We start from the raw sequence: 24,520 nt of genomic DNA on the forward strand, positions 1-24,520 counted from the left end.
GGGGTTTACTAAAATCTGTGCAATGTTGCGTCAGATCAGAGCTAGACTGAAGATCGATATGATTTGCAGTCCAGTTTGCACATCCGGTCTACAACGGATACGGAAACGGCCTTAGTACACGCAAGTTAAATGACCTAATATAGTAGGCGGGGTCTAGACCGGAAATAAGCCCTCAACAGTAAATAGTAATTTAAGCAAGCTTTCCACTGGTACTGCGGAATGCAGCGTTTAGATTTGTGAATTTAAGGTAATAATAACCGATAATTGTTATGACGATAAAAAATACACTTGCAGTATTATTAAGTATTTAAGGTCGGACGCAACAACAAAGCACTAATAATAATAATAATTCTAAAAAGAATAAAACAATTTAAGACCCGTGGTAAGGTCTTTGTTGTCCCTAAAAAAATCAACCCCGTGAATGTTCTTTTAAGTCCATCATTTATACACTTCTTGAGCAGCATGTAAATAAACAGAAGAGTTTAGGTGTCTATCTATAACTAGTGTTTATAAACGTAGTTCTAGATGGTTTATGATTGAATAAAGCTGGCAAATCAGGCAATGAATGTACGAATGCAGAAGTAGTGTAGCCTACACAGAGTTTTGGGTATTGAGAGCATATTATCTAAACTAAACTGACTTCATCTCCTCACCATCACAAGCATGGCCAGACATGCTCTGTTGTCTGCAGGTCAGTGAGTGATGGAGAGTACTAACCAAGCATATTACTCAGTTATACTGTAGCCTACTCAATTACAATTTTCAAGTACTTTGTCGATACTTTATACTTGACCCCCCTTAGGCCTTGATTGAATTTTGATTGATTTATTGATTGATTGATTGATTGAATACTTTATTAGAAGTTTGCATAAAAAACATGAAAAACATGAAAGTACAGTTCAATACAAGGTCAGCTAATAGGAATTGAAAAACCCAAGAAATCCATTGGCTTGTTTCCATTGGGGTCCTTTGTTCTCGATTCATAGTGAAATTGTGTGCTTTTTGTGTTATCCTTTTAGCACCATTGTATTCATAATCGTACCACACTGTACTATTTGCAAGCTGTTAATAAGGTAACAATCAATCAATCAAAAACAAAACTTATACTCCATCTCAGAGGCAAACATTCAACTTTTTGCTCCATTACATTTATTTGAAAACCTGAGTTACCAGTTACTCTGCTTGTACCGTAAGCAGGCCTAACATATTATGTTGATGCCAATACTTTACTAACATTTAGGCTACTTAGTAATTGTTATGTTATGGCGGGGGTCCTCAACGTTTTCAGGCCAAGGACCCCCTAGCTGAGAGAGAGATGAAGCAGGGACCCCCACAACATATTGTATAAAATTGTGTTTTAGATTGTTTACTTTGTCTGCCTTTTCTCCCTCTACCCCTATACCTCTTTGCCAAAAATAGCCGATCTACAAGCTATTTTGGCTAAAGTTCTCAGAAAAAGGGATGCTAGGGTTCAAGTGGTTAAGGTAAAAAAAAAAATCATATCACACAAAGATTTGGCAGACCCGCTGTAGTAACTCTGAGGACCCCCTAGGGGTCCCGGACCCCCTGTTGAAGACCTGTGTGTTACTTTACTACTTTTACTTAGTAAAACAAATGTGAGTATACTGTATGCTGCTTAATTGCTCCATCACTGGCTGCAGGTACCAAGGCGTGGGGTTCTCTGTGCTGTGCCAGGTCAGAACTCAGACTGGACCTGACTCTGGGCTGCGGACAGACCTTCCGGTATGAAACACCTGACCAATGTAGCTTTACAATTATCATCACCAGGGATTCAGGGAAGTAACTAGTCAAGCCAAGTCAATTTATCTATAAAGCACATTTAAAAGTATATTTCACCCAAAAAATTACTTGCTTTCTATCGATAAGTCACTCTTGAATTCATTGATGTTTTTAGTTTTTTGTTGCATTCCTAAGCCATTAAAGGTAGGGTAAGTGATTTGCATTGGTTAAAATAAGTGTTAAATAGCTCTATATTCTGATAGTACTCATTGCTATAGAGTGTTTGTTCAGTATTAGGAGTCTCCTTGCCTCTCCACCTCTTTATTAAACAGAAAATGCATTTTCGTTTCAGTTTCAGTTTCATTTCCAATTTTATCCAACCAGGACAGAGAACTCAATCAGGATATAGATTAAACAAGTGAAATTGGAAGTGATGACACTAAGAAATGAGCAGACAAAATTGGAACTGGAACACTGTACAAATTAAGCTTAAAAATGGGTACTTTCTCCTGATTGGCTGAGATTTTGACATCTACCGAAAAATGTATTTTCTGTTTATTAAAGAGCTGGAGAGACAGGGAGACTAAAAAAAAAAACACCCTATAGCAATGATTACTATCAGAATATAGTATTTTAACCTTTTAACAAAATACTTTTTGTTTTAACCAAAAAATATCACTTACCCTACCTTTAATTTGATGACCAGCGGACCGGTAGGAAGCGGTTCCGGTAGGAGACACAAAAAAGACTCTTTGTGTCTCCTACCGGAACCGCTGCCGGTCATCAAATTATTGGCTTAGGAATGCAAACAAAAAAATATCCATGAATTCAAGTCTCCATGGGGTGACTAATCTCGATAGGGAAAAAGTCATTATGGGGGTGAACTATCCCTTTAAAAACAACCAAGGTTGACCAAAGTGCTGCACAGCATATAACAAAATATACAAGAAAAAACAACAATGTTTCACAAAAATATACAACAACAACACAATAAAATACAAAGTTATAAACAAAGAACAATGAAGGAAAGCATGGAGGTTTAAAATGGGACAGGAAAAAGAGTCCAAGCATTTCTCCATGGAGGCAGTGGGACATTTTGTTTAACCCATTCAAGACGGGAACGCATCTGTGTGTCATTTTTTGATTTATTTGGCTATTATTTTTGGCTCCATGCAAAACATTGCTTTCTTATCACAGAGAATATACTTTAATGTATAATTATTAACTAAGTGACTGTATAAAGAAGGATGTACATTTCACATTTTCCCAGAGCTGTGCTTTGAACAGGCAGCGCTGAATGGAGATGCCATCCGTTTATTTCAAACTTGATAAGCAGCTGAATAGTGGTATATTTTCCATGGGTTGAGTTAGGCTCTCACCCATGCTTCTGGAAACTGAAAGACGGTGTTGTGTTCAGTCTCTCATAGGCCTCTCTACGTTCATGACTGAATGGTAGATCTGTTTGAATGAGAAGTTGAACGCACTGTCATTTCTGTGTTTTGAGGTTCAGGTTTGCATGATGAGGCATGATTATCATTCTGCTTTATTGCACAGCGTTGTCATTTGTGCACGCTCAGAGTTGTAAAGGTTTGTGTTTCTGGTAATATAATTTCCCACACATTTTTATGTCCATGGCAAAGATAGAATTTTGACAAAAATGGCCACCACAAGCCAGCATGGCGATGACCCCTGAACAGTATTTGTACATTTTGGCTACCACCACCGGCACTAACACATGTTGTCCCGCTACCAAACAGCTGGAGAGAGACTGCAGACGGCCACTGGACCGGGGTGATGGGAGGACGTGTGTGGACCCTGACCCAGACAGAGGACACCCTGTGGTACCACTCCTATAAGAACCAACACACAGAGGAAGAGGAGGAGGAGGGGAGGGCTGGCAGGAAGAGGAAGAAGGCTACAGATTCACTCCGGGGGCCAATCAGGTCCGAGAAGAAGTTAAGAAGAGTGAAGGAGGAGGAAGAAGATGGAGAAGCAGCAGCTGTTCCTCCTGTCCTTGAGGAGGAAGGAGCCATGCTGAGGGATTACTTCCAGCTGGACGTGAAGCTGGGGGATCTGTACGGGGAATGGGGAACGAAAGATTCCCACTTCAAGCGTATAGCCAACATTTTCACTGGTCAGTGTGTGTGTGTGTGTGTGTGTGTGTGTGTGTGTGTGTGTGTGTGTGTGTGTGTGTGTGTGTGTGTGTGTGTGTGTGTGTGTGTGTGTGTGTGTGTGTGTGTGTGTGTGATTAGGGCTGTCACGCATACACATTTTATGTTGACGATTAATTGTCACACAAATAATTTGTGATTAACGATTTAACTCATTAAGACCTGAAGCCGATTCTACAAATGTCTTCTAAATACCAACAGTATTCTGAAAAAAGTATGTTTCTATATCAGTGGTGCTCTGCAAAAGAGCAGACAGGTACAGAGTCAGGGGTCAAGTTTATAAAATATCGAGGGTTTAAGTCGTTAAATGTCCCAAAACACACATTTAACATGAATCCAATATGTAGTGGGCGGTCCCTGCTTCATCTCTTACATAATATCTAATTATGTGACATCATGGTGTGTGAAGGATTATTGTGTGTTCCTTTTTGATAGGTGTGCGAATGCTGCGCCAGGAGCCCACGGAATGCCTCTTCTCCTTCATCTGCACGTCCAACAACCACATATCTCGTATCCAGGGCATGGTGGAGAGGCTGTGCCAGTCTCTGGGCGCTCCACTGGCCACACTGGATCAAACCGGCTACTATGACTTCCCCTCCCTCCATTCACTCGCAGGTATATACCAATCAGTGTTGCCATGTCTGCTTATTATAAGCGACTTTGGGCTGTTTTTCTGTAAAGTTGCTTGTAAATCATTGGTAGTTGGGTGCGGGTTGCCGTTTTTTTTGGTCTTGTTTGTAAAAATGTAGTTTAAACCAGTGGTTCTCAAACATTTTCATATCAAGGACCACCCCAAATTAATATGTGTGTGTGTGTGCGTGTGCGTGTGCGTGTGTGTGTGTGTGTGTTTTGTTTTCCTTTTTGTTATTCAACTTTAATCGGTTAAAACAACTTTTAGTTCTGGATTGCACCTTTAATGATGATCAATTCTGTATGACTGAGAAGTTATTGTCATGACTCTATTGTTGTTGTTTTTTTTTCATTGTCAGACAGCAGTGTGGAGGCTCGTTTGAGGGATCTGGGGTTCGGCTACAGGGCTCGGTTCCTGCAGCAGAGCGCCCAGAAGATCCTGGAGGTCCACGGAGGAGCTCAGTGGCTCCAGAACCTACGTGAGGTCCCGTATCTGCAGGCCCGCGACGCTCTACGCACCCTACCTGGTGTAGGCATTAAGGTACGACACCCTACCTGGTGTAGGCATCAAGGTACGACACCCTACCTGGTGTAGGCATCAAGGTACGGCACCCTACCTGGTGTAGGCATCAAGGTACGACACCCTACCTGGTGTAGGCATCAAGGTACGACACCCTACCTGGTGTAGGCATCAAGGTACGGCACCCTACCTGGTATAGGCATCAAGGTACGACACTCTACCTGGTGTAGGCATCAAGGTACGACACTCTACCTGGTGTAGGCATCAAGGTACGGCACCCTACCTGGTATAGGCATCAAGGTACGACACCCTACCTGGTGTAGGCATCAAGGTACGACACCCTACCTGGTGTAGGCATCAAGGTACGGCACCCTACCTGGTATAGGCATCAAGGTACGACACTCTACCTGGTGTAGGCATCAAGGTACGACACTCTACCTGGTGTAGGCATCAAGGTACGACACTCTACCTGGTATAGGCATCAAGGTACGACACTCTACCTGGTGTAGGCATCAAGGTACGGCACCCTACCTGGTGTAGGCATCAAGGTACGGCACCCTACCTGGTGTAGGCATCAAGGTACGGCACCCTACCTGGTATAGGCATCAAGGTACGACACTCTACCTGGTGTAGGCATCAAGGTACGGCACCCTACCTGGTATAGGCATCAAGGTACGACACTCTACCTGGTGTAGGCATCAAGGTACGGCACCCTACCTGGTGTAGGCATCAAGGTACGACACCCTACCTGGTGTAGGCATCAAGGTACGGCACCCTACCTGGTATAGGCATCAAGGTACGACACTCTACCTGGTGTAGGCATCAAGGTACGGCACCCTACCTGGTGTAGGCATCAAGGTACGACACCCTACCTGGTGTAGGCATCAAGGTACGGCACCCTACCTGGTATAGGCATCAAGGTACGACACCCTACCTGGTGTAGGCATCAAGGTACGACACCCTACCTGTTGTAGGCATCAAGGTACGACACCCTACCTGTTGTAGGCATCAAGGTACAATCACCCTACCTGGTGTAGGCATCAAGGTACAATTAGGGCTGTCGCCGTCATTACATTTTAATTGTCTGTCATACAAATAATTACTATTTAATTGTGTATTTGGCATTGAACTTTGGAACGCATATAAATTAAAATTACATTTCTTTTCGTTTGCATTCTAGGCTTTGTAAAGAAAAATAGGGTATATATCACAAATACCTTAGAAATACAAACTAATAACTGACAATGACTGCGTTGAGAGAATGAATAATTGCAACTAAATGTCTTTAGATGTATTTAATACAACAGATGACAATAATATAATGAAAAGATTATATGAAAATGAAAGAGAGTAATGGATTGAAATGAGAATAGCCAAAATGCTGAAAGAAAATGGACAGCATCTGAACCCAGTGTTGGTGAAAAGTACATGCAGAGTTCTAGGAGGATGAAAGGTTAAAGGAGAATTCCGGACAAATTAAGTGTTATCTTTGATGTCTCGTTACTCACCTACCGATGTGAAAAGTAGCGTTCTTTTTTTTCATATATTCCCCTGTCGTCATTTTTTAAACACCCTCCGTTGTTATAATGGGAGCCGCTGGGTTAGTGAAGTTCGTCTATTATAACCGATGCAATGTTATTTTTTTCTCTACTACGATTCATTGTAGAGTCTCATGATAGTCAAACATGCGCTGAAAATTCCTGCGAGCCTGCCGTTAATGGCGAACGATTTAACACTGGTTGCTTGTTTCTTCCAGAACCTGGCAACTCGTGTTGCCAGAATCTGGAAACAAGCAACCAGTGTTAAATCGTTCGCCATTGACGGCAGCCTCGCAGATAGTTTCAACGCATGTTTGACTATCATGAGACTCTACTATGAATACTAGTAGTGAAAAAAACAACTTTGCGTCGGTTATAATAGACGAACTTCACTAACCCAGCGGCTCCCATTATAACAACGGAGGGTGTTTAAAAAATGACGACAGGGGAATATATGAAAAAAAAGAACGCTACTTTTCACATCGGTAGGTGAGTAACGAGACATCAAAGATAACACTTAATTTGTCCGGAATTCTCCTTTAACCCCAAGGATACAAGTGTAACCAGACGGCTAGGCCTGTCACAATTATTAGATAATCGTCCAATCGCAATTATTTGAGATTATTATTTTTGCATAATCATCATAATCGTCATTATCGTTTCCACGTTGAAAAATGTTCACACATTTTAAAATATATTTAAAAAAGCAGAAATAGCAGATCTACAAGCATACAACGCGTCACTTTGTGATGCGTTGTATGCTTGTAGATCCACTATTTCTGCAATTTTTACATGTATAAAATGATTAAATATGTAAATAATTTCTTACTATATTTAAGTTATCTGCCCTGTGCAATTTTTTATTACAAAGCCTAAAAGGCATAAAGACATTTGTATTTTATTCACATGTTCCAATGTTCAATGGCCAAACACACAATTAAATCGCTAATCGTAATTATTCGAGTGACAATTCATCGTCAACTTAAATTTGTAATCGTGACAGCCCTACAGACGGCCCTGACGCAGTATTTTGGCTGAACAGTAAACATGGTGCAGGTGCAGGCCCATTATGCGCCTCAGCCTAGCCTATTAGTCCTGTAGCAGAGGCCCTCAGATTTTGAGATACCCCCACCCGAGTTAGAACAAAACACAACCATGTTTTTTCTTATCTTTAGGGTCTCCCATTAATGAAATGGATTGTTGTGAAATTTTATTTTGGGGCAAAATTAATTTTTTTGGCAATTCTTTAGAACTACTCCAATCTCTGAAAAAGGCAAATCCGAATAGGGCAAATGTGACCAAAAATGCTATAACTTGAGAATGCTCACTCTTATCTTCATCAAATTTGCTGAGGTGTGAACCAGGTGTCTACCCTACATCACCAAAGAGTCAGAATGTAATTTACCTAAAGAAATACTGAAATATAGTCCTGTAAACGTACCTTTAGTTTAGGCGGAAATTGTACTTTTGTAGTGAGGACTCTCTACTTTCCCTTATTTAGAAAAACAACGTACATTTATGTCAAATAAGCTGTTACTGCATAGCCTAAGATGCTATTAAACAATAACCAGTGGTTGTGTGGAGAGATCTAGTACAGTTTTATTGCAAATGAGACTTCTTTAGACACACCCCTTCTCTGGAAATACAACATTATAGGCGGGTGCAAATATGGTTTGACCGAAAAATAAGTAGAACAAAAGGTTTCTCACCTAATGCAAAATGTATCAGGTGTACTTAATAACATATCAAAAGTTTACCAAAATCTGATCATTAGAAATGTCAAATTTCCAAGATGGCCGCCACCAGTTCCTTAAAAGACCATTACTCCTTCATTATTTGCCCTACACAAGTAATTTTGGTGCCTAACCCCATGTTTTGGTGATCTAGGAATCCAATTAGCATATATAAATTATAGTCAAGTGATTATAAGTACAATTATATATTAAAGCAATTGGTTATAAGCATATTTAACAATGTAATTTGACATTTCTCCCCTTTCTACATGCCATAATGCCCAGGCTTGGTGAATTCATCTCATGTAATTCACATTCTGTTGAAGCTTTCAAGATTTCTTTTGATACCAATAAGGGATAAATTAATTATTACTGGGTGTACTGTGACATTTGTAAAAACATGGCTGCCAATGTGATAGACTGGGAATATTACACAAATCTTGGAAGAAATTCCTTACCGAGACATTTCTTCACCAATTTGTTTGTAAAGGTGTCTGGTTCCCAGTTTGGGGGTCCCCCAAATGATTTTGGGGGGTCCCCAGATGGTTAGCTTGATGTGCAACATTGTTTTCTCACTCAACAGTAAACAAACCAACATACAGTATAAGTGTACTGTATACAGGGTATCTGCACATTTCTAAAGTTACAATTTAATTACTCTTAAGACTCAATATTACTGTATCTCAAATATTAAGAAAGAGGCAAACATTGTGAAAATAGCCGATGTACAAGCTCACAACGCTACAGAAAACAAAATGGCCACTTGTCTGGTCTATGGGGAAGATGGACTCCTCAGTGGGGATACAGTGGAGAGAAATGGCCCCTTATGGGCCTAGAGAGGGTGTGCAAGTCAGTACAGAGCTATCACAACATGTATCTAGTGTCTGAATGTCTAGGCAGGGGTGGTGGAGGAGTGTGGTGTGGATAAGGTGCAGATGTGCTTGTCACAAACATCGCCTTATTCCTGAGACTAGTAGTTGTGTGAGGTTTTAGTGCAACATTAGTCTTTATTTTGAGATTGGTACTGCTGGCAATAAGCTTGAACCTTGATCTTTTTTTCTGGATAATTTTAACAGCAAGAAGGTACGTATAGGGAACAGCCCATGACGCCCTGGGCTCCAGTCTCCCCATAGAATCCCAATCTAACCGACCTCCACGCCCATAAGGGGCTGTGTTTCTGCTGCTATCCAACAAACAAGCATTGCTTTCGGCAAACACCAAGTTTTTGTTCTGGAGCTGTTCTGGAGAGGGGAGAGGACGCTCTGAGCCATAATGATAAGTCACTGGGGGCCCCTGGGAATATTAATGGTCAGCTACCACCGACTCTCCTGTGAGCCAGTCCGACATACACCCTTGTCTGCCTGACACACAGTCATGCACCACCACGTGGAGGTCTTACAACCACCACTATGGAGGGGGGCCGACCCTCCTCACGAACGCCTATGCCCACTCACGAGCGCCTATCTCGGGCATAGGAGCCAGCCAGACCCGCCAGGAGGTCCCGCCAGGAGGTCCATTTGGGGCCAGCATACATACATTTGTATATGACACAATCTTGCAACATGTGGAGGTCTTACAACCACCACCACTGGGGACTGTCCTCACTACCTATGCTAACTCAAGAGAGCCTATCTCGGGAGTGCCTATCTCTGGAGCCAGCGTGGAGGTCCACTTGGGACCAGTGGGACTATCCAGTGAGCCAGGCGACATAGGGACACTCCTCTCAGCCTCACGCATTAGCTAAATTCCAATACCTTAATTTCTGCCTCCTCCTCACTCCGTCCTCCAGCGTGCCGTGACTTAGAAATTGTTTGCATCCCAAATGCTAATTTGCTTTTGGAGGAGCTGAGAACAAGGAGAGCGCAGGCTCCCTAAGCCACTTGGAGTGAGATCTGGCAAAGATACAAGTTTATCTTTCATGTATTATTTGCAAAACTGTCTTCGTTGAAATGGCGTATAATTTCTGTTGGAGGTTTTGCACGTCGGACGTGGGGGAAAGGAGAAGCTCAGGGTCTCCTTGGCTCCTAACTTTGCTCTTCTGCGCTCCAAGTGCCCAGGGAGCAATCCAGTGACCTCCATACTCCCCTCTACCCACCTGAGGGGAACCCTAGGCCCACTAAACTCTAGACCAGACCCACCCCCCATACTCCCCTGTAGGCACCCAGTAGATACACGGTTCTGACAGCTCTACACTAACCTCCATAACCACCCCCACCCCTCTTTGCACACTCACTGATTGCCTTCCTAATGTGTTAAAACATCTATTTAATGTTTTTCAAAATCTTGTGTCTACAAGATGACACTGCGCTTGTCCACGAGAAAAATAAATATTCTTGTGTATGTAGGGGAGGAGTTATGAAGTTGGGTGGGTAAGGGGAGGGGTGCAGAGAGATTGGTTCATAATGCAAGACATTTTTTGGGGGTGGGGTGTTTAGTCAAAGATGAATTTAGTTTGGGCTAAATTTGATCCACAGAGCTATCCAAAACCTTTCAATATTGAAAACAATACTATCTATCAACTGACAATATTCTCTGCCACCACCTTCTGAATTACTGCAAATTGTGACTATTAGTTTTGTTGTGTTTTGAGGATATCTTGAAGCCTTGTTCCAGTAAAAAAGAAATATAAGTAGTTGGACATTTATTATATAATTGGTTAAACGGGTGACCATTTCAGAGTGTTTTAATAGAGTCCAATGGTCCAATGGATTCCCAGGCCCCCAAAACATGGGATTAGACACAAAACGTACTTGTGTAGGATAGATAAAGGAATTAAGCTATTTTAATGTTTTTTTGGCCATCTTGGACGCCATCTTGAAAATAACACCTTAAAAGTGGTCAAACTTTGGAAAACTTTTAGTGTGTTATTCAGGACACCTAATACTACAAAAAACAGTTGAGAAACCTTTTGTTTTTTTCATATATGCACCCGCCTATTATTTTTATGTTGGAATAACACTTTACTTTTTGTACTTCATATATAAATAAAAGTCCAAACCAAATTAAAAGTCAAATTCCTTCTCAGTTGGCATTGTTTAACCCCCCCTGAATATCTATTGTTGTGATTTTGGGGCAATGTTGAGGCAATTAAAAGTAGAGGAGTCCACACTACAAAAGTACCATTTCCGCCTAAACTAAAAGTATGTTTAAAGGACTATTGTCAAGCTATGTAGTATATTTGCAGTTTCCCCCGCTTGAAAGGGATGGTACAGTCCATAGGAGGTTTTAACTGGGTTTCACTCATACAATGACCACAACTTTGGTTTTCCTTTTAGTTCTTCTTTACTTTAGTTTTTGTTGTTGCAGTACAGCTTATGCAGGTAGTGTGTAGGTATAGGTATAGGTATAGGTATAGGTATAGGTAAGGTGAAAAACCTTAAATGAAAAACAAAACATAATTACTGTAAATATAATGCACATGAAATAATAAATGCAAAATATAAATGCTTTACATATATTTTTTAACACTTGTTGTTTTTACTTTCTTAGTGTCTTTTTATGAATTAGGGTTTTAAACAGTTTTTAACAAATGCAGTCTCATATGAAATGCAAATATAATAGACTGAATTTTAGCAGCATTCAAACTGTTCCTATCAATCTACATTTCTCAATAAACAAATCACATTTGTTTTTAAAACAACAATCATGTTGCTTTAACTTGAGGACATCAAACAAACAATTGACATTGAACTACAACGCACGTTCTAACGTGCGCCACAAACGGCAAGTTTTATGACTCTTAAACAAACAAACAGTTAGTCTCTCACCGGCTGCCTCTCCAGCTTTTTATGGCTGCACCAGTGCTGCTTTGATGTGTTCTGCGCGACGTTGCTGTTGCAGGACGCACGCTTGTTTGTTTGGTAATAATGGAGGATTGTGGAGGATTCTCCTCCTTCTCCCTTCTCTTCCACTGTGGTTTGGTTTACAGGCTTCTTTCAGGGGTGGTGCTTTATAGTGTAGCGAAGCTGATTAGTGATTGGGGAATGATTTCAGACAGCTGCCACTCTGTCAATCAGCCCGACTTTTTAACCCTTTTGGTTCCAGTGAAGATTTCCCAAGTTGACTTCACACCTCCCACTCGACCTTTCAGTGGAGACACCTGGGAGGTCGCACGTTACAAAGGTAAACTTGGGTCTGACGGTTCGTTCTGCTCTTCAGCGGGAAGCAAGACAACCAGTCGCCTGACGTCTCTGTGAAGAACTGTCGCTGGGATCTCTTCTTTGAATTTTTTAGATGTTTGGTGCTTTGCTTTTACTTTCGCTGTGGTAGGCCTTGTGACAGGAACAGGGTAGCTTGGGAAGGTTCGGACGTTGACATCCCTCACAATTCCTTTGCTGTCTGAGTTGACACTGACCACTCTTGCAATCCTGAACTGACCCCTGAGGGCGTTTTGGTCTGCAATCCAGACGATGTCTCTGACAGCGACATTTCTCTTGGCTGTATGCCACTTGTTCCTTACGAATAGGTTAGGACCAGCGAGTTGACTCCAGTGCCTCCAGAACTTGTTAACTTGCGCTTGCATTTCTTTAAGCCTTTTGTAGGGATAGTCACTGAAGTCGAATGTTCTGACATCTCCACTCTGCGATGCTCGTCCGAGCAGTAGACAGTTAGGAGTGATGAACTGAACGCTGTCTTCTCGGCTCTGTGTCCTAGCGTCAATTGGCCTTTCATTCGCAAGATTAGCAGCCATGTAGAGAGTTGTTTGGAATTCACTCCAACTTAGCCCCGACTCCCCTCCCAGACTCTGCAGTGCTCTCTTGACGATGCGCACAGCAGCTTCTGCAGCACCGTTCCGGTGTGGAGAATCGGCTGGATTAATTTTCCATGTCCATTCTGTGCCATTCTTGGCAGCTCTCTCTTCTAGGGTAGCTTTGTCAAGATTGGCAAGGAATCGGTACTGTTCTTCTAGGACTGGCTTAGCCCCTATGAAGTTAGTACCTGGATCTGACCAGATCTTCTTTGGATGACCTCGTAATGCTGTGAACCTCTGGTAGGCAAATAGGAAACTTTCAGTGGATTGAGAGTTCACCAGGTCTGTATGAATAGCTCTGGAAGCCATGCAACAAAATACAACTCCCCAAACCTTCAGTGTTACTCTTTTCTTGACATCATCCTTGACTTGGTAAGGTCCAAAGAGGTCTACTGTTGTGTATTTGAAGGGGGCAGCTGGTTCTATCCTCTCTGGAGGTAGATCACCCATTATTTGCTGGCATCTTTTTGCTTTTGTTTTTCTGCAGAGTATGCAGCCTTCGACCACTTTCTGAGCAGTTCTCCGACCCTTCACGACCCATGCTCTTCTTCTCATCTTGAGCAAGGTTCCAGCCACTCCATCGTGGTTCTCCTCGTGGGCTTCTCGTGCTAACAATGTTGACACCCAGGCTACATAAGGCAAGATAGGGACAGCAACTTTATCTTCATTGAAGATCTGCATGCGACCCCCACAGACCAACAAGCCAGTTTCTTGGTCTCTGTAGACTGCCAGCCTGTCTGTAGTTGTGCTTGGGAAGGATGCACCTTGCTGTGCCGCAAGAAAGATGTCTCTTAGGGCGTCTTCTCGCTCTCTCACCGAGATGACTTGTGAAGACGACACTGCCTCCCACTTTGGACTATTTGCAGTTTGTCGTTTCCCTCTAATGAACTTCTTTGCTGCTCTCCAAATCCAAGCAACTGTCTTGATGAGTCGGCTTAGGTTGCTGAACCGCTTGACGTTCACGAGGTTTAGGACAGCCGATCCTGCTGGTGGCCTTTTTGGTTGTGTTTGGGTTTGAGTTGGTTCCTGATCCTGCTTTAATTCTGATGGCTTTTGTGTGTTGGCATCCTTTGAATCCGATGGCACTTGTGCCTTGGCCTTTGCTCTGGTTAGTGCAGCAACAAACGCTTTCTTTTGCAATCTGTTGACACTGTCTCTGGCAGCTGTCACCAACTCTTTGGCAGATTTAATTGGCCATTCATCCACTGGTAATTTCAAGAATGTTGGTCCGTTTTGCCATTCTGAACTTTCATCCAGGTCTTGAGGACTGGCCCCTCTGGTTATGATGTCAGCAATATTAAGCGGACCAGGAATCCACCACCAGTCTTGGATGGCTGTTGTGTCCTGGATCTCTCCGATTCTGTTCGCGAAGAAAGTCTGATAACCATAGCTCTCTCTATGGATTGCACCAAGGACTGTTTGGCTATCGATGATATGGAACCACTTCTCAACTTGGATCTTGCTGTGTTGCTGGAAGTACTTCTTGAGACGTGAGGAAAACACGGCTCCGCACATCTCTGCCTTGACAGCATCACCTTTGTGGTCTAAAGGAGTTAGTTTCGCCTTGGACTCCACCAGAGTGACGAATGGGCCTTGGTCGGTGTTCCACCGGAGGTACATCACAGCGCCGTAGGCATGCTCGCTTCCATCTGAGAATGTTATTGCCCAAGGTTCTCCAGTGAAGCTTGGAGGTGTTATGGCCCTGGTGAATGTAACCTGCCCGAGTTGCACATACTCTTCGAAGAGTCTGATTGCATCTTCCCTGAGGCAGTCTGACAATGCTGTATCCCAGGTGTCTTTGACAGGGCAGCTGTCACTTTTTGCCTCCTGGAATGCTCTCCGCACAAGGATGGCACCCTTCTGCTTGGCAGGAGTTACCAGGCCAATTGGATCATATAAGCCTGAGACTTGACTCAGGAGGTTCCTTCTTGTCAAAGGGTTTGGGGTTTGCCCTCTTACTTGGTCTAGTAGAAGGTCTTGGCCAAGTCGCATCTTCATCTTTCTCTTTGAGAAGTTAATGGATGACATGACATGGAGTTTGTCTTCTTCCACAAGGTAGCCTAGACCAAGCGCTTTGTTATCTTCATCCCTCATTTGATTCGGGAGGACCATGTTATTAACTTTGGTCTTTTTAGGTTCGTTGTTGTTCCCCTTCCTCCCACTTTGGCCTGAGAAGACCCAAGGCTTCAACAGGAAACCTCCAGCTTTCAGGATTTGCTCCATGTTTGCTGTGATGGTTCTCAGCTTCTCAAGGTTGTTGTGAGACGTGAGGATGTCATCAACGTAACTGTCCTTTTGTAGTACCTCTCGCTCCTCTTGAAGGTGGGCGAAAGGAGGTAGGTTGGCTGTTTCTCGCATTGCGAGCTGTGCGATGCATCCTGCAGGCTTGTCACCAATGTTGACTCTGGTGATTGCGTACTCCTCCAACTCTTTGTCCTCAGAGTCCCGCCAGAGGAACCTGTGGAGGTGCATCTCTCTATCTTCCAACCATACAGAGTTGTACATTTTCCGGATGTCCCCTAATGCAGCGTTGGTTCCCGCTCTGAACCTCAGAAGGACAGCACGTATCTGGTTAAGGACGTCTGGCCCCTTCATCAGCAGGTCGTTCATGCTGGTGCCTCTGAACTTTTGACTGCTGTTCCAGACGAGTCTTACTGGGGTTGTTGTAGAGTGTGGGTTTGGTGCAATAAGGTGACTCACAAACCATATTGGTCCTTTCCAGGTCATGATCTGCTCTTTAGTCAACTTGATTGCAGCTCCTCTGTCGACCATGTCATGCACTTGAGCCTTGTATGCAGACTTCCATTCTGGTTCTTTGGCTAGCTGCTTCTCCGTCCTCCGGAATGTTGCTTCAACAGCACTTCTGTTGTTCGGCAGTGAGGCTGGATCCTCTAGCCAGGGATACTTTGCATGCCAATGTGGTTCTCTGCTGTGATCATCGCTCATGACATAGGTGAGTCCATCCTTTACCACCTCAAGCTCCCTTTCTTCGGCAAGGGTCATTTCTTTACCACCGGGCTGACAGTTTCCGCACCGGCAGCCTCCACATCTGGGCTCGCATGCTGCGCCAATGCTGTCCCATTGCCACCATTTCAGGAAACTCTCTTTGCTGGTCGAAGAAGTTGATCCCTGTATTTCAGCTACTTCTTTGCTTGAGGGGTTTTGTTCTGGAATGTGGTTAGTGAGCTCTTCATATTTCACAGCTGCTGCTCTCATTGATCTTGCAAAGTGTGTCTTTGACATGTGGGCTGACACTTCAATCTCCTCAAACAGTTTGGTGTGGGTTCCTCCAACTGTTTTCCCTAGTGGTCCGTCCCACAGTACAAGGTTTCCCACGACTCTGATCCTCTGAGGAGCTAGCTGGCCTTCTCTGTGGCTGATGAGAAGCTCGACTTCTTTGGGCCTCACAAGCTCATCAAGAGGTACGTCTGGGAAGAATGGCTGCAGTTGCTCAGGTGTCACACTTTTGTGGACGTCTGCAATGTTGTCAAGCCCATAGCAAACCAATTGATGTGCTCTTAGTGTGCCCTTGGGGGTGGAAACACGGATTTTGAGGAGATAGCGCTTTGTCTTTACTTGGACCTTCATTCCGCCAACTCCATGTACAATGAGCATGATATCTTCACTCTTGAGATCCAGGCGGCCCGCCGCTCTGTGAGTGATGTAATTTGTGTCAGATGCTAAGTCGATGAGTGTTCCGATTTTCTGTCCGGCGTTAGCTGTGGCGACGAGTAGCATCATGATCACTGGAAGCTCTTGCATTCCACTCTTTTCAAGTAGACTTTGGTCATTTGAGGTGTTGAAGACTCTGGAGGCAACATTTGAGAAAGCCTCCCTAAACTGCTTTGCTAGGTCTGGTGGGAGATTTTTGATGAACTCTTCTTGACCCTCTGTGTACTTCTTTTTGCCTTTATCCTTTTCAGATCTGTCAGACCTCTTTGCCACAGATTTGAGACAGAGGTAGAAGTGATGCTCAGGAGCCTCTTCATCTTTGCAGTCTTGGTTTTTGCATAGAAAGCCGGGCTTGCAGGATGACTGGTTGTCGTGAACCTCAAGGCATCTTGTACAGGCACCCAGCTTTCTTACCGAAGCCTTCTTTTCTGCTGCATTCAGAGCCCTGAACTGCTTGCAGAAGTAGAGCTTTTTCTTGTGTTTGGCATCGCCACAGACTACACAGCCTTGGTCATCAGCTGACTTTGTAGACTTGGTTCTGGCACTTTTCTGCTCAATTCTGGTGTCTTTCCAACTCGGCTTACTTGGTTTACTTGGCTCCTCATCTCGTAGCTGCTCGAGCTCCTCGTAGATAGTCTCTTGCTGCTTGAGAAATGCCAAGAGATAATCAAACCTTTTATCTGGTGTCACACCATTTCTTGGATCGGCTACATAGACAAGCCACTCTTTCTTGAGGGATTCAGGGAGTTTACTCTCTATTGATTTTGTTACGAGAGGATTCTTTATGGCGCCTGTGTCTCCAAGGTCACTCAGGTCCCCGAGTGCTTTCTCCACGGCTTGAATCAACTCGACAATTTTTCTTGGTTGGCTACTTCTGACAGATGGCATCTTCTGCAGGTCTTCCACTATTTCGATGGCAATAGCCGTCCGATTGCCATAGCGGTTCTCCAAGACACGGAGAATGTCATCTGCAGTGTTATAAGTAGTGAGCCGAAAGTCTTTCTTGATCCCATCATCGAGACTGTCCAGTAACTGTATCTTTTTGACTTCTTTGGAGCCGGTTGGTTCTCCTTGTTTTTGGAGCGACTCCCAGTCTCTTCTCCACCTGTGAAAATCACGCTTGTAGCCAGAGAATTTGGGGAGAGCTGTGGGTTTCAGCCTAATGGTTGGGGTAAAGGTGGGATGACTGGCAGTGTTCGTTGCTCCTGACCTTGTGTCTTCCTGTCGTCTCACCATGATGAACTCAGCCTTTCTGGAAATCAGACTGGTTGCTTGGCGTTCGATCCCTTTCAACCGACTGCGGAACTCCCTCTGGTCTTCCACCGGAACCCACTGCTGCCACTTGCAATGAGCTCCCTTTGCGGTCTCCACCAGTGATTTCAGATGGTTGAGCATGAATTCGTAGGCCTCATGGTTGCCATCAGGACGTACTCGAGCGACACGCTCACACTCAGCTTCTGCTAGTTCCACAGCTGTGCACAGTTCATCTCCAAACTTTTGCCAAAGCATATCTCTAAGTAGCTCTCCAACTTCCTTCAGCTTTAAGTCACATTCATTTGTGGTCTTTGCTATGTCGGCTTTTTGCTGTTCGGTCAGCTCGACTAACTCCTCTGACTCCTCGTCTTTCAGCTCTGCCTCCTTTGCTGCAATGACCTCCGCCATGACTTCCTCATTGGTTTCCATGACTTTTTCGGCTCCCATGGAGAGTTTATTGAAGCTATCTTGGAGCTGGTCTTCAGACATGCCGTCGTGAGTTCTGATGATACTGTTAGCTAGTCGTGTGAAAGATCGTTTTGCTGCAGTGCGCTCACTTTTGAGCTGCTCAACTGTTTTCCTGACTGTGGGTTGATTTTGGGTCCCCTGGCTGTTTGCAGGGTGGTTTATTATATTTTCCCGGTCACTGTTTTCACTGTTCCAGCTTACAGCTCCGGTTTTTCACTGTCCAGCTATGTAGTATATTTGCAGTTTCCCCCGCTTGAAAGGGATGGTACAGTCCATAGGAGGTTTTAACTGGGTTTCACTCATACAATGACCACAACTTTGGTTTTCCTTTTAGTTCTTCTTTACTTTAGTTTTTGTTGTTGCAGTACAGCTTATGCAGGTAGTGTGTAGGTATAGGTATAGGTATAGGTATAGGTAAGGTGAAAAACCTTAAATGAAAAACAAAACATAATTACTGTAAATATAATGCACATGAAATAATAAATGCAAAATATAAATGCTTTACATATATTTTTTAACACTTGTTGTTTTTACTTTCTTAGTGTCTTTTTATGAATTAGGTTTTTAAACAGTTTTTAACAAATGCAGTCTCATATGAAATGCAAATATAATAGACTGAATTTTAGCAGCATTCAAACTGTTCCTATCAATCTACATTTCTCAATAAACAAATCACATTTGTTTTTAAAACAACAATCATGTTGCTTTAACTTGAGGACATCAAACAAACAATTGACATTGAACTACAACGCACGTTCTAACGTGCGCCACAAACGGCAAGTTTTATGACTCTTAAACAAACAAACAGTTAGTCTCTCACCGGCTGCCTCTCCAGCTTTTTATGGCTGCACCAGTGCTGCTTTGATGTGTTCTGCGCGACGTTGCTGTTGCAGGACGCACGCTTGTTTGTTTGGTAATAATGGAGGATTGTGGAGGATTCTCCTCCTTCTCCCTTCTCTTCCACTGTGGTTTGGTTTACAGGCTTCTTTCAGGGGTGGTGCTTTATAGTGTAGCGAAGCTGATTAGTGATTGGGGAATGATTTCAGACAGCTGCCACTCTGTCAATCAGCCCGACTTTTTAACCCTTTTGGTTCCAGTGAAGATTTCCCAAGTTGACTTCACAACTATATTTCAGTATTTCTTTAGGTAAATTACTTTGGTGATGTAGGGTAGACACCTGGTTCATACCTCAGCAAATTTGATGTAGATAAGAGTGAGCATTCTCAAGTTATAGCATTTTTGGTCACCTTTGCCCTATTCGGATTTGCCTTTTTCAGAGATTGAGGTAGTTCTAAAGAATAGCCAAAAAAACTAATTTTGCCCCAAAATAAAATTTCACAACAATCCATTTCATTAATGGGAGACCCTAAAGATAAGAAAAAACATGGTTGTGTTTTGTTCTAACTCGGGTGGGGGTATCTCAAAAACTAAGGCCTTTTTTGAGGGCTTGCTACAGGACTATATGTTTACATTCTCTACCAGGACCAGGACACTCCATCCAGACATAATCATAACACTGTGCACTAATGATGAACTGATTCAGACTACAGTCATACAGAACCAAATATTTTAGCCAAAGTGTAAAATATGGATAAAGTGGTTTACACAGATGCGTTCCCGGTTTGAATGGGTGTTAAAGAGCATCTGCTAAATGTAGTTGTTGTCTGTAAGGGCGTCAGGATGGACAGTTCAGTTCATGAAAGAATAGTGTGTGTGTGTGTGTGTGTGTGTGTGTGTGTGTGTGTGTGTGTGTGTGTGTGTGTGTGTGTGTGTGTGTGTGTGTGTGTGTGTGTGTGTGTGTGTGTGTGTGTGTGTGTGTGTGTGTGTGTGTGTGTGTGTGTGTGTCCTGCAGGTGGCAGACTGTGTGTGTCTGATGTCCTTAGACAAGGCCGACGCCGTGCCCGTGGACACGCACGTCTGGCAGATCGCCAAGCGAGACTACAGCTGTGCCGCTGGCAGCGGACAGAAGAGCCTCACCGACAGAGTCCACAGAGAGATCGGTTAGAATCCATTTCATGTATTTATTATTACAAGTAAGACGCGCGAACGCTGGAAGCGAACGCAGCTCGAAAATATTGTGTATTTACGGACTTGTAATCCGTGTTATTTCACTGTGATGGGGAGAGAACATTGTGTGTGTGTGTGTGTGTGTGTGTGTGTGTGTGTGTGTGTGTGTGTGTGTGTGTGTGTGTGTGTGTGTGTGTGTGTGTGTGTGTGTGTGTGTGTGTGTGTGTGTGTGTGTGTGTGTGTGTGTGTGTGTGTGGGGGTGTGTGTGTGTGTGTGTGTTTTGCAGGCTGTGTCTAAATTCCTGCACTCTGGCGCCCTCTGGCCCTCTACTAGGCAGTGCATGCACACAGGCAGACACACACACAGACAGACACACACACACACACACACACACACAACCCAAGCACGGTTACATAGTAAGCTCCACTTGGTCGGAGGCGCGGCTTCGCCGCGCCTCCTTCCGCGTTCGCAACTAGACCATACCCGTGGGGGGATATGAGCACATGATTTGGCAACCCGGGAGCCAGCGAACACAAAAACGCTAATAAACAGCTGACATTTGGGGAAAGTTAAAAACGGGCTTCGCTGTTCCGTGTACAATACATGGTAATGGTCAATGGCTGTGTGCAAATTCAGATCAATTGCTCCAGCCACTGAGGAGAACCGGGCAGAAAAGATTTTGGCCTCACCACCACCCACACAGAGCTTTGTCGAATTATAGGAGGATGTTTGAAGAAGAGTCTTAACGTTTCATTTTAATGCAGTGGTTCTCAAAGTGGGGTACGATCATCACATTTTAATTGACGATGAATTGTCATTAAAATAATTGCGATTAAGGATTTAATTGTGTTATTGACAATCTGACTAAATACATCTGTTTGCCATTTAGTATTTGCAAACAAAGATTGCACAGGGTAGATATGACAAATAACTTAGATAGCGTATACAAAGAATTGACTGACAATGACTGGTAACAATAAATCAAAAATAAATATAAATGGTTTTAAAAGCTTTTTTTTTAAAATAGCCGATCTACAAGCTCACAACGTGTTGCATTGCGACACATTTGTAGATCTGCTATATCCACAAGTTCCAGGGGGTCCCCTGCTAAATGAATGATCCATAGTTATGAACCAAATGGACCCTTTTACGGGTCTGTAACTCTGAGAGTGTACAAATGGACACTCTCAGCCACTCTGAATGGAACCAAATGGATTCAGGGGAGACATCTCATGCAACAGGACACATGATAAACAAGTGAAATTGGAAGTGATGAAACGAACAAAATAAGTAGACAAATTTGGAACTGGAGCACAAGCTAGTAGATGATCTTTGTGGGGTTGTCTCTCCTGATTGGGTAAAATGTTTATCCCACCTGAAATGTATTTTCTGTCTACTTAAGAGCTGGATATACGGGGAGATCCCTGTTACTGAACACTCTATAGCAATGATTACTATCAGAATACAGAACTATTTAACACTTATTTTAACAAACAAATATAACTTACAGCACATTCTTTATTTATACTGGAAGTCAATGGAGGCTGAATTGGGCTGGAAATGTATCCAAATATGCAGAGGCCTGTCCATATGATGTCAGAGCTCCACAGGGAAGCCATCTTGTTTTAAGGTTCATACAGTACCTAATGTATTCCTACACAGGCGATTTCTTCAGACAGCTATGGGGTCCTTACGCTGGTTGGGCGCACTCGGTGAGTGTTTTGTGTCAAGATGTGGCGTGTGCACGTTCCATCATATCCTGCTACTGTTTGTCATCTGTTATAGGGTTGTCATGACGATATAGGGTTATAGGGTTGTCATGACGATATAGGGTTATAGGGTTGTCATGACGATCATGGCATTTTTGTTGACGATTAATTGTCATACAAATAATTGTGATTAAACATTTAATAATAATAATTTACGAAAAAACGCAAAAAGTTAAAATATGGAGATAAGAGGTTTCTGCCGGACAATAACGATATCTGCTATTTCCTCATTTTTGTTTTATTATTTTGAAAATGTATTCAACAGATGAATTCATACAGATTAATAGAAACAACTCTTGATGACTATGCAAAAATACTAATGATTATCTAATTCAGGGGTCTTCAACAGGGGGTCCGGGACCCCTAGGGGGTCCTCAGAGTTACTACAGGGGGTCCGCCAAATCCTTGTGTGATATGATATTTTTTACATTAACCACTAGCATCCCTTTTCTGAGGAGAACTTTAGCAAAAAAATTGCCGATCTACAAGCTCACAACACCTCGTGCTGCGAGGCGTTGTGAGCTTGTAGATCGGCTATTTTTGGCAAAGAGGTATTAGGTGTAGAGAAGTAAAAAAAAAAAAGGTTTAATCTGCAACACAATTTTATACCATATAGAGGGGGGGTCCCTGCTTCATCTCTCTCACAGCTAGGGGGTCCTTGGCCTGAAAACGTTGACGTTGACCCCTGATCTAATTATTTCGATCAGGCGATTATTATGTAATAATTGCGGCAGGTCTGTCTATGAAGTATTTTGTTGTTCTTGTCTCTCAGGTGCTGTTCTGCGCAGACCTCAAGAAGTTCCAGAAGATGAAAGAGGAAAGTACATCTGTGAAGCAGGAGGAGGAAGCAGGGAAGACGGTTAAAAAGAAGAAGATTAAGAAAGAAGATAACAGAACTGTGAAGCGTCCAGGAGAAAGCACATCGACACGTCACACAAAGACCAAGATGTCCATAAAAAGTGAAGACGCATGAGGTAAACACACTGGTGCTGATCAGCAGTTTAAGAAGATTTGTTTTACTTTAGTAAAAGTAGCGATACCACAATTTAAAAAAATGCTCTGTTACAAGAACAGTCCTGTATTCAAAATGTACCTTGAGTTCAAGTACAAAAGTCAATTTACTGTATACTTACAGTACCAAAGTAAAAGTACATTGTTCTGAAATTTGTCAAACTTTTTATTTATTTTATTTTTTAATAGTAGATCTACAAGCTCACAACGCGTCATGATGCGCCGCGTTGTGACGGCTGAACTATAAAATAGGGCTTAATTGGTTAATGTATGTTTTGTAATCATAATCTAAATCTACAAAGTAACTAGTACCCTAACTATTAAAGTGTTCAAATTCTTGTATTGGAGTCAAAATACAATTATTTGTCTCTGAGATGTAGTGGAGTATCACAAAATGGAAATACTCAAGTAAAATTCGAGTACTTGAGTAAATGAACTTGGTTACTTTCGACCACTGCTGATCAGTGATTACTTCATGTTATAACGCTGAATACCTCAGTTGTCTTTTTTGCATCTTAATCTCATAAAATATCTAACAAAAGTATATTTTGTATCATAAAATGATATGCTTTTCCTATGAATGAACTCGACCAAAGCATTAAATCAGTCATTATTGTGCATCTGAATGTTTTTTTATTGTCACATCACAGGCTTATAGGATGTGGGCTTTTTGTGGGGGGGGGTTATTCGTGAGAACAAGGGAAGAGGAGGATAGAGATGGAGGAAGAGCAGGAGAGAAAAGAAAAACACAGGATAGAAACTGATAAAATAATCAAGGTTTCTGCCTGACAGCAACGATATACATAAAGCATATGTAGTGCCAGGTATGTACATGATGTTTAGAACGGTAGCATCATATGCAGATAAACGTGCTGCCGTGCGGCAAGAAAAAAAAGAGAAAAGGTAAAAGTAGTGTACGTTAAGATGCAGTTCACTAGACCACACACTGTTAATAAAGGCCTCTAAAATAGGATAACCATCTGCTCTTGTTGTGGGTTGTGATTCCCCAGCAGAGGCCCTACATTAAAATAGTAAGGCCAGGCCAACCATAGTAGGTCATGCTGTCTCTGTAGAACATACACAGTATATATCTATATGCATTTTGATTATTTGGCTGTGTCAGCACGGTCTGTTTATAGCCAGGGATTGCAGTTATCTGCCCTCAGTGCTCTGGGCTAGTGTGACTGTCACCGTGTCACGGACTGTCAACACGCACACGGGTCTTAAGGAGTGTAGGAGAGCCACTGCACTCATACT

The 24,520-nt window shown here is 42.9% G+C and overlaps 1 protein-coding gene across 2 annotated transcripts; it reads left to right on the forward strand.

Moving 5' to 3' along the window:
* The first annotated feature begins 476 nt into the window (after window positions 1-476).
* On the forward strand, window positions 477-23,881 carry ogg1 (8-oxoguanine DNA glycosylase). 2 transcript variants are annotated; one of them, XM_080445862.1, is made up of 8 exons: window positions 477-691; window positions 1,662-1,743; window positions 3,498-3,874; window positions 4,347-4,526; window positions 4,901-5,082; window positions 20,329-20,476; window positions 22,146-22,195; window positions 23,025-23,881. In XM_080445862.1, exons 1-8 carry the CDS (start codon window positions 664-666, stop codon window positions 23,223-23,225), a joined length of 1,248 nt encoding a protein of 415 aa, XP_080301988.1. In that variant the 5' UTR covers window positions 477-663; the 3' UTR covers window positions 23,226-23,881. The 2 variants fall into 2 exon arrangements, with proteins under 2 accessions (XP_080301988.1, XP_080301989.1); XM_080445863.1 differs by lacking the exon at window positions 22,146-22,195.
* The last annotated feature ends 639 nt before the right edge of the window (window positions 23,882-24,520 follow it).

Source organism: Gymnoscopelus braueri, assembly GCF_963280865.1.
Source record: "Gymnoscopelus braueri genome assembly, chromosome: 12".
Lineage (NCBI taxonomy): Eukaryota > Metazoa > Chordata > Actinopteri > Myctophiformes > Myctophidae > Gymnoscopelus > Gymnoscopelus braueri.